Raw genomic sequence first — 11,073 nt, 5'->3', positions numbered from 1 at the left:
CAGGACTGCCAACAGGAGTGAAACTGAGTACACCCAGGGAGCCTGGACTGCAACCTAGCAGGTACCGTGAACTTAAAATTTGCCCCTTGACGAAGAGCCTGCATTTACAGTAACACAGGTAATGCTTTCGAAGGCTTGAGAGTAAATGCTGTAATTCAGAATCATGTTTTCAACCCTAGACATGGGGAAGGAGCGTACAAACCCGATTTTTAACACCATTTCTGCACAGAAATAAATTCATCAGATGAAACTACAGCAAAGGTGGTACAGGCTAGAGAAGGAAGAACCAGACTAGAGAGATGTGAGGAAGGTGTGCATACCACAAGCTACCCCTGTGCCTGCCATCCCAGCTAGTCCTGAGGAGCTTTTACCCCTATGTACACTGTAGTGGGCATCACAGTGATAACTCTCTCCCTAAGCTTTTTAAAATCCAATACACATGGATTTTAAATATATATGTATGTGTGTGTGTGAACACACACAAGGTATATAACCAGTGCGTATATGAAATACACTAGTTATTTCCACACCTCTATTTCCCATGAATGTTCACTGTACAAACAGTTTGAAAGAACTAGAAAACACAGCATACTAGGTTTGCAATAAATAATAAAAACCAAAACAAACCCTTAACATTTTAGTTAACTTTAATTAATACAGCCATTTGGCAACTTTTAAAACTTGACTTGTGGTTGGTTTGGGTCTTTTCCCAGTATAATCTGTTTGTTTAAGACAGTCCACTGGTCACGAACAGCTGCGCTATTTTTTTAGGTGCTTACTCAATGACCTAACTTACTTTTCCACAATTAAAACTGAAGAAATGTAATAGATTTTAAAATCAGAGGCTATGCTTTGAAGGCAAGATATAGGTGTTCACTACAACGATGATGATTTCACAGTTAAGCAGAATACTTATTGAAAACAGGTTCTTACCAATTACAGATAACACAACAGCCCAGCGGCTTTTACCTCATCTTCCTGCGCTCAACATTCAGATTAAAAAAAAAATCTCTCTCTGGCACTCTGCGTGCCAAGGAATTACCTTTACAGTGGATTACTCATGGCACTTAGAAAGCTCACATTAGCAGCTGCTGTTCCCTAGCCAAGACTCTTGTGTCACTATGCATGAAGAAACATTTTATCCAAGCATACTGAACCTATCTTGCAGGAAATCAGATCAATGCAGTTACTTTGTCCAGAAAAAGGTGCTTCTGTCAGTTATAACTGTATTTGCTTCAACATTCACGCACCTGGCCATCTCCTCTTGCAGCGGGGCGGCTCAGATGACTTAACACCTTTAGTGTCGCTGCAGCCAAAGGTGTCTGACTCGAGTGCGGAGAAAGAAACTTCCTCTCTGAAATCAAGTCTTGGTTGCTGATGTTTGCACAGCCTTTACCAAGCACACTCTCGGCTGTCAGGAGAGGCGCAGAGCCGGGAGCGCTTTTATTCACGGCCCTGCCGCCTCCTATGTCACCCACTGGCATTCCAAGGATGTTCTCCGCACAGATATCATTGTTCACTTCCCCATTGTCGCTGTTTTGAGTTATCAAGTCACACTGAACACTGTTTTGATACTTCAGCCACTTGCTTTGTCTGTATTTGGAAGTCACGTTAGGGAACACTGATTGTATGGATTCCCTTTGTCTGTCTCTCGGATATTCCTCAAACAAAGAGGTTTCATAATTTCTGTCCTCGGGGCTAAAAGCACTCATAGGAAATACCGCTGACTTGTTGCATAAACGGACGGCTGAAGAGCCGACAGACTGCTGGACATCCTCGCTGTCACCTGGATAAAGCGCACCAGGAATCTTCTCCGCGGCAGGAAGAGTGACAAATGGAGTTCGCCTTTTACCTGCGGGTTTGAATCTTGAGAGGTTCCGTTCCCCTGGATAGCTGGGTGTCTCCTGTGCTGCAGGGCAAATATATCATAAGAGCAACTTGTAGCACTTACCCGTCGCACATTAACTTCAGATGCACAGAAAACTAAGATAAAGAATTCAAAGTTCTTCCTCTTACATCCTGTCTTCTAACTGGCAAGCTCTTTGTATCACCCCTGTGCACCACCACACTAAATTTCCATACAAAACAAGTGATTTCTTTAATACTTAAATCCCTGTATTCAGAACACATTTCTGTAGGCACTCTGGTTGTATAAAAGAAAACGTCTGTTAGAAATTATTTAAACATTACTGGGTTTTGGAGGTCATTAATCTGATATTCGTGGTAGGTCACTGACAGCTGCCAACTGGGAAACAAACAGCTTAAGGTTTGCTCCTTTTTCCAGAATGGCCACCCACAAAACTGTGTAAATTAATATGAAGCAATGTAGATAAATAGGCTTCTAGTGCCACCTTTGGACTAAATTAACAAGAAATGGCAGTCATTGATAGGTGTCAGCTGGAAGTGGGCGAGAGGACAGCTGAATATGGAAGAAAATTTAAAGGAGGTAAACAAATGAAAACATTAATGTGAATCAGAATTTTAGCTTGCAGCCTCCCCTCCCTCCAAACTAGAAGCTGATTTTTCTTGATGAAATTAAGTCACCCCCCTGCAGTATCCTTCGGGGGAATGTATTGGAGCAATGGGGAAAGCATGGAATTGAAGGCTAATTCAGCTGATTTGGAAAACACTGCTTAAAACCGTGCTTCAAAGAAGTAACACGCTCCCTTGTGGAAAACACATGACAGACAAGTCGAACGCTGAGATACATATCGGTGTATCCCAGGGTAACTGTCTACTGTAGCACAGCTCACTGTGCTTCAAAAAATCCAAGAGGATTTTCCAGCAAAAATATTGTAAAGTGTAATTATAAATTGTAATTTCTTACAGAAAAAAAAATCGTGACGTTCTGGTTCATGTGGTAAGGTGCTGTGTATCAGGGGCTCCTGGATGTCTCCAATGGCTTCCTCACTTCTTGAAGCTGGAGAAATTGTAGAGTCTGGATCAAGTGCAGAAGTCAGTTCTACTGACGAAATCACCTACAGGTGACAAATTAACATATCAGGTCAATGCCTGGAAAAAAAACCTTGATTGGAGCTCTTTTGTCACTGTTCTCCCTCTCATCATTCTAAACAATGGAACTGTCTCTCCAGGTTGGGATAAAAGTATCACAAATAAGAAATTGCTACCTGGAACACACACGAAATAAAGCCAAAAATATCTAGAAGAGGCAGTCAACCCACACCTTGTCAGGTTCCCACGGAGTCCGCTGCGTTTGTCTCCAATCTGAAAGCGAGGGTGAGCCTGTCATTGCCCACGGTGGAACTTCAGAAAACACATTTGCTGCCGGTGCTAGGGAAGGACACAAGTCATGCAGAATACCTTTTCTGAGGCAAATTGCTGCCATTCTACTTCTACCTTCACTTACGGGATGGATCTGTTCTTGACTCTTTCATCATGTTAGACTCCTGGCAATTCTCTTCTCTGATAACGCTGATATCCTCCTTATGAAGAGTTCTTAAACCTGGAGGCTTTACCAAAAAAGTATCAGCAAGAGCTTGTTAGAAATTAAAACTGTTGATCTTCTACGTTAATATTATCTTTGTGTCATCCTTATTTCTACAGCTTGTTTCTAGACATAATGGTTCAGTATCGCTAGCCCATTCTGGAAATAAAAAAAAAAAAAATAGTGATTTTTTCATTATTTTAAACACTGAAATATATACTGGATTAGGAAAAAAAAAATTAATGCTGCGTGTCATGATTCTTTGCACCGAGGATGAACAGAACCATAATCTAAGAAAGCAAGTTTTAACCCATGCTTTGGAACTCTGTAATTACACACCAAATTTCAAATCAAGTTGAGGTGAGTATTATATTGCTGTGCTGCTTTTAACTGGGATAGTTAGTTTTCCTCATAGCAGCAAGCATGAGGCTATGTTTTGGCTGCACTGAGAATATTGCTAGCATACTGACGTTTTTGGTTGTTGCTAAGGAATGTTTATGTCAACTCAAGGACGTTTTCAGTTTCTGCACCTGAGTTCCCAGGTTCTTCTCTACAAGAAGCTGGGAGGGGATACAGCCAGGACAGCAGATCCAAACTAACCAAAGGGACATTTCATGCCATAAAACATCATGCTCAGTATTAAAGCTGGGGATGGGCTGAGGGTGAGGCACTCTCTCTCGGGCTCTGGCCCTCGCTAATCAGGAACTGGCTGGGTATTGGTCAGTGAGTGCTGAGCTGCTCTATCATCTCTTTTCCCTGCCATTATTTTCATTACATATTATTTAGTACTGATATTAGTATTGTTAATTATTGGTATCATGATTTGTTTCATTTCCTTCCAATTACTACATTGTTCCTATCTCAACCCACAACTTCTTTTCCTTTGATTCTCCTCCCCATCCCACTGGGGAGGAGGGAGGTGAGCATGATGCCACCCAAATGGCATCTTGCAAATGCCTATTCCTATGACAAAGATGAGTAAAAATAATTCTCTAACCGCAAAGTTTTAACCATAAAGCAACATGCTTGGTTCTTAGTGATTTTGATGATTGCAGGATTCTAAAAACTTCTATCCTACATTTATAGGATACTTTTTTTGCACTAAGATTAGTAAGAATAACTTTGAACAAAATTGTTTTACCTGTCTGAAGTCAGAAAGGACATAACTCTCTGAAAACAGGGGCGACAGAAATCTCTGAGTGGCAAGCTCTGTCTCATCCGGGAACTGCTGCCATCCCACCTGTGAGCAGGGAGCTCTCGACATTGTCTCACTAGCTGCTGATCCCTTTACTTGGTGCCCTTGAAACGCAACAGGCTACACGATATATTGGGATTATCATTAACTGAAGATAAGTCCTGTTCTGGAACTACCTACAGTCAATAGAAGTACTTTTCATACGTACAACTAAAATATTCTCTTGGGAACTGCAGAAGAGAAAAAAAAAGAACTGTGCTTTTCCCTTTCCCTCCTGCAACTCAGCAGCAATCAAGCTTTTGCACAGATCTCTGTCAACAGAAAATTGATACTCTGAGGTAGTATGTTTAGTCTTATTTTTGTATTGTAAAATTTGTGTTTAAAACTCGGCAGAAAACACCCCACAGGCAAATGTACTAAAAAGTGATGAGAAGCCTGTTATGAGACTGGTTAAATTATTTATTGGGACTTCTTGTAAGATAGTGCAAATAGTAAAGCATTTAACTGAAATTTAAGAAGCGCTGTTTGTTATGTCTCAGCTCCACAGAAATTGTACCTTTGGCTGGCTGTCAGATGTCCTTGGGTCTCTCTGGGCCGCTGCTATCGGGAGAATACATGCCTCTCTTGTCTGCAATAAACTGTCCACACAGTTTGGCTGAATATAAAAGTATTAAAAGCTAATTAGTCTAACCATTTGAAGTGAAAAGCTAAGAAATACGAAGATTTTTCCAAAGACCTGATGTATTTATACAACAGAGAGCATTTAAAATTACAGCCTTTTTATTTGGAAGCATGAACAATCCACGACAGGATAACAAACTATATTTGCTACTCAAATGGGTCAGGAGGAAGACAAGAATTTAATCTAAAATCTTTCTTTCCCTTTGTATGGGTTGAAAGAAAAAGACTATTAGTAGCACTGGACAAAAATCAACGTGAAGCACCAAGCGCAAACAGATTTGCCACTGTATTTCAATCCAGGTGTTAAAATTCTGAGGAAAGACATGCATTCAAAAAGATGGGAAAATGAAAGAAAAAGTGGATGGTAATAGAAGACGGGGTAGGAAAGGAGAAGTAGAAGACATACTAATGTGGTATTAGACATGACTAAATACTACAATTTTCATTAAGTTTCTTGTCATACACTAGGCCTCCTGAACACTTATTTGCAATAGGCTCTGCAAGAGGACATCTTCTGTTTTCTATCAGCTTCTTAGTTGATGCCTCTAAGCAATTTCTAGCTCAACCTCTATTGTGTCATAAACCAAGAACTCCATTCAAGAAGCCTGGTAGAAAATGAATTTATCTTGTATACATAGATATATGTAGTCAAAAATTGGTTACCATAAGGCCAGAAGAATCAAAGTATGAACAGGAAGATGCCTGTATACTTTCTGAGTAAGGCATTTCCGTAAACTGTTTTACAGCTACAAGAGATGGAAAAGCATAATAAGTTACAGTATTCTTTTTACATGAAAACATCTGAATATTTACTGGGCTTGCAAACCTTACCCACACAAACAATTGCACCGCTAGGATTTAACTGAACTAAACCAAACAAAGATGCAGACCTGCAGCTCACATTGTTGTTTAAACACTAAAAATGGCATGAGGGAACCTTCATAACCCATCATGCCAAAAGTATGGTTTCTGAACATGAGTTGTCCAGGAGAGGTAAGAGTACAGAAGTCAAGTAGGTACAGTCAGGCAGAGTCACTTTAAAATAGAAGCTGATCTAACCTTTGCCTTTCACAAGGGGATCAAATATCTCTTTTGAAGTCTCTGCTTCATACAATATGCTATTATTTTCCTCCATCTTTTGTAAGCTTTCTAACGCTGTCCTATGTTGAGTCAAAGCTCTTAGAAGAGCGATATCATTTACCAAATTAGGAAGATCTGATGAATTTTCAGCCCTTGCTGGGCATTTCAGGCAATCCATTCCTATTCTTTCACCTTTGCAGACTTCAGGAAAGGCATTTATGGTCTCTACATTTTCCAACTCAGTTTCACCTATTGCTGTTTCCTCTGGAGATGAACAGCCTTTTGCTAAAGGATAGGTAGAACTTCTGGAAATGAGAGTATCTTCGTTATGAGAGATGTTAAATACCTTCTGAGGGTCTTCTGCAATATAGTGGAATGAGCCGTAGCTAGGATCGGATTTTTGTGACAAAGCCAGCATAGGACTCCCTGGTTTAATGCCATCACTCTGAGCAGCCCAGAAGTGCTCTAAATCAACACCTGGAGATTTCGTGCATCCAGGCTGTATAACATCATCAGCCCTTTTGTCCACTGCAGAAATTATTCTGCTGGTTGAAATACTTTCAGTTTTCTCAAACATACTGGTTTTAGGGTGGCATTCATTAATGTTTGTGTCACCAGACAAAAGTCCCAAGTTTTTGCTTTTTATCCATGAAATGCCATTAATGGCATGCCCTGCACAGCCATCAAGATCCTTCTTATTGTCTGTGGCTTCAACACTTAATTGACTTTCGTTGCTCTCTTTTACATCATGCCCATGAGCCAGAAGTTCCACTGCAGTTCTGGTCTGGTTTGCAAAGTCTTCCGCAGTTCTCCCTGTATCTCCAACACTGTTGTCACAAAGCTGAGACGGTGTACCCCCAATGCAGTCATTTCCATCGATCTCTCTGTCAAATCTTGGACATTCAACTTCTTCGGTTTTGCCCCGTGGCACTACTTCACAGCAAGAATGAAGTCTCAGTGCACTGTTTTGTGCTACATCTTCCCCCTTTAAGCAACCTGGGCTTTGTGAAAGCATGTCCCCTTCAGCGAGCTTATTCACATCTCTTTCACACAGTTCTTCATTGTCTGTGTCATTAAAATCAAAAGCTTCCATGAGATTAAAGTTAACCTCCATCACCTCTTCATCTGGACCGCAGTCTTTGCCGTGGGTACTTAATGCTTCCTTTACCATTCCCATCTCAGTTGATGTTACCTCCGCAGAGAGCTCCGGCTCACCAGGCACTCTTTCTGAATTCTGACTCGGCTGAAACTCACTTTGCAACTTCACAGATGAATCTTCCTTAAGACCGATAGCCACTGCATGGTCCCTGCATCCGGAGAGATTTTGTCCAAAGGTGACTGCACTTGCTGAACACAAAACATCACCCGAGGATGGGAAAAACTGACTATCACTCATTCTACTTCTGGTGGATTCAGGTAGGAAGCAATTATTTGTATTGCAGGGATCTTGCAAACCTTGACTTAAATTATTTGCCCTTTCGTCACGTCTCTGTCCTGCAACTTCTTTATCACAAACTTGTTCAGCTGAACTTAGAAGCATTTCAGCATTCCATTCCTTTTTATCATGTACAGTTCCCTTCGTAAAAGGCAGGTGCTGAGTATCTTCTATGTGTCTTTTGGCAGAGTGGCCTGAAAACACAGGTAGGATTCTGCTTTTTTGGTTGTACAAACTATCTGCGTTTTCTGATGCCCGAAACCTGGAAATACCTTCTGTGACTTCAGACATTGTTTGCTCTCTGCATCCCTGTATTGGTTCAGACTTCAACAGGGCGATTATCTGTGCCATGCTCCTGATGTTGCGTGACACGGCGCTGTGACCAGCTGGCTGACTACTAGGTTCAGCATGCCCAGTAAAGAGAGGAGATTCTGGCTTCACAGTGAACTGGTAAGAGTTTTGCTTCTCCGTCTCCTCATATCTGTCAAGAGACGGAGCTGAAAGCAGTGAGGAAAGAGACATGTGCCCTCTATCATCATCTGTAAGCGTATCTTCACGAAACTCTGCAGAGAGATTTGTTTCTGTATCCTTCTTGCAAATCGTAGAAAACAATGGAGAGGTAATATAAAACTTGGACGGAAAAGTACCCTGACACTGCTTAGACAAAGGCAGTATTGTTGTTTTTTCTTCATCTTCCATTGCTGATATTTTCTTTTCAACTTGGCGTGGCCCTTGGAAACCCTAGGAGAGAAATTTTTAATTAATTCTACGCAGAAATCAACTTCACATTTTGTAATCAAACGTTGAAAATAGGACACACTCCATAAAATACATTCTGATCAAGTATCACGTAACGATTCCATGGGTGGACAGAAATAATCTCAAGCCCTTGCAATTTCCACTGCAGCCTTAGCAAGAGCAGTCCTCTTAAACCAAACAGATTTAGTAAACTCTGGAAAAAACAGCTACCGGTAACAACTTCAGGCTTACAGTTCCATAAACCCAGGAAGACATTATCTATATTTTCACCGTTCATTAGAAGATGTGCCCTCTGTGTTTTAAAATGCATGTTAACACCAGGCATAACTTTTGAAACAAAGACGTACTGTAAACTTCCTTTTCAAGCCGACCGACAGGTGTCTCGGAGGCAGAACACCAGGTGTGACACTGTTCCTGTCCACTGTTGGAGTTCCTGCCTTCCTTGGCTGATCTTCAAAAGATTTTTCAGTCACTTTTACTGCTTCAACTGTGATCAAATACCGTTCACTTTCTAAATTATCGCCAGCATTCACCTAGAGAAAAGAAAGCAGCAATGTGTACATAACAGGGCTATATAAGAAACAATAAGTCTTCTAATTACTTATGTGTCAATATTTCATAAATGTACACCCAGCATATGACAGCTGCCATATAAATACTTAGATTAAAATATGCATATACTAGAAAGCATTAGCACTTAGCATCAAGTTAGGCTTACTTAACATATCATTGTAATACACCCCTTTTACCCAAAAGGAATAAAATTCCATAAAACACCTACACTGGATCTGGAAAACCAAAACTTGTCAATAAATACAAGCTGGTTTTGCTTTCCATTATTTGCATTGCAGCAGACTTTCAAATCCACAATAAGTACTACCTTCGTTACCAAATAAGAGTTTGAACTGCTTCCTGAAACACAAACATCAATCTCAAGCATAAAAATAAAAAAACTCCAAACAAAACATACCTGAGAATTTATAAAAATGCTCTCCAAAAATTGTCCATGATCATCAAGCAAAATAGCCTGCAATGAAAAAATAGAATCTTAAACTACTAAATTCACAGATAACTAGATTGCCACTGAGAGTCCAGCAGTAGCAGATGACATTAAATCCAACAGTATTAAATCAGAGTTGCTCACCTTATTTCTGCCAGTTCTAACCCTCAGAATTCCATCTTGCCATGTTTTTGATTTTTTCATTTTCTGGTGAGTGTACAATACCTGTTTTATATGTGTAAAATGATGAAATAACAATAAGTAAGGAAATGTTTAAATAATACAGCAACTACAGTGTCCTTGAATTCACTTCTACTTAACTGTACAGTGTTAAAAATCACTTACAGTAAATTCTTGAGAGGCCATTGCTTTCCAAAACAGTCATCCAACAGCTTATTTCACATCTTCACACATCAAATATTCACATCTTCATACAGCCTGAGAGACAGAGAATTGTTCAGAAGCCACCAGAGTTGTGAAGGAAATGTATTAACAAAAGATAGATTTCAGTTCACTTTTTTTTTGCCCTCAAAAGAAAAGAAGCTAGATGCAAGACAACGTGAAAACAGTGGGGTGAAGCTGATGTATTTTAAAGAGAAACCTTGAAAACAATCTAAATGACCACTGGTTAAATTTTTTTTAAAAAAAGGGTGTTTTTATAGATGCCAATATGTTTTCCAATTTTCAGGGGAATTCATTTATTTAAACCAACGGCTGGCAACTCTGAAAACTGCAGTGATCATGCTGCTATTCAGTATTAACAAAAAAACCTAAGCATGTTTACTTGCAGAAAGAAAAAAGCCATAGAAGCTATTAACAGAATAATTTTGTTGCAAGTTTATCGAATCCAGACTTGGTCATGCACGTTCAAAACATATCAAAGATAACTGACTCAGAATCAGTTACCCATGACGTCAAACCTCTTTGCACATTTAAAGCTTGATCAAAACAACTTTCACAATAGCCTTCGAAAATGAAACCAGGAACAAATAATTGTGAAAGCAACTCATTTCCAGAAGTGATTTACATACTGGCTTATGTTTGAGTGGTATTGCGGTCTGTGTTTGGGGATCTGTGACCTGAATTCAACCCGTTACCAGCACTGCAATGAGAACGATCACAAGAGACAAAGTAGGATTGACAGCTACTCCTACCACAGTGGATTAGTAAACTTATATTAAGAAGGAAAAGACATTCACGCTGTTTCTTATGGCTGACACCTTCCTGGCAGTCTCAGGTGTGCAGTAAAGTACGAAATCTTGGAAAGCGACACCCTTAAAGGACCCAGAATTACTCCTTCAGCTATTAAAAGCAGCTGGATAAATGGAACGCTGACTAGAGCGTTATATATACTCTATATATACGAATGCCACGGGAAGAGGGGGATGCGCAGGAACGCTGCCGGCCCAGCACGCAGATCTGCTAAACCCACTTTCTCCACAGAGCCGAGGCGGACCCTAAGCCCTTTTCAGCCCACC

The 11,073-nt window shown here is 40.3% G+C and overlaps 1 protein-coding gene across 1 annotated transcript in view; it reads right to left on the bottom strand.

Moving 5' to 3' along the window:
- ZGRF1 (zinc finger, GRF-type containing 1) overlaps nucleotides 1-9,961 on the bottom strand; it is a gene marked incomplete at its 3' end in the record, with an annotated part of 18,531 nt that extends 8,570 nt beyond the window's left edge. The window contains exons 1-8 of the mRNA XM_010156773.1: nucleotides 9,941-9,961; nucleotides 9,740-9,820; nucleotides 9,566-9,622; nucleotides 8,943-9,128; nucleotides 8,539-8,577; nucleotides 6,381-8,427; nucleotides 3,368-3,463; nucleotides 1,397-1,909 (exon numbers count right to left, since the gene is read on the bottom strand). Coding sequence (XP_010155075.1) covers nucleotides 1,397-1,909; nucleotides 3,368-3,463; nucleotides 6,381-8,427; nucleotides 8,539-8,577; nucleotides 8,943-9,128; nucleotides 9,566-9,622; nucleotides 9,740-9,820; nucleotides 9,941-9,961 — 3,040 coding nt within the window. The remainder of the gene's footprint in view (nucleotides 1-1,396; nucleotides 1,910-3,367; nucleotides 3,464-6,380; nucleotides 8,428-8,538; nucleotides 8,578-8,942; nucleotides 9,129-9,565; nucleotides 9,623-9,739; nucleotides 9,821-9,940) is intronic.
- Between the last annotated feature and the right edge of the window lie 1,112 nt (nucleotides 9,962-11,073).

This window comes from Eurypyga helias, unplaced genomic scaffold, assembly GCF_000690775.1.
Source record: "Eurypyga helias isolate BGI_N326 unplaced genomic scaffold, ASM69077v1 scaffold9970, whole genome shotgun sequence".
Classification (NCBI taxonomy): Eukaryota; Metazoa; Chordata; class Aves; order Eurypygiformes; family Eurypygidae; genus Eurypyga; species Eurypyga helias.
This window is presented reverse-complemented; position numbering and strand designations above follow the sequence as displayed.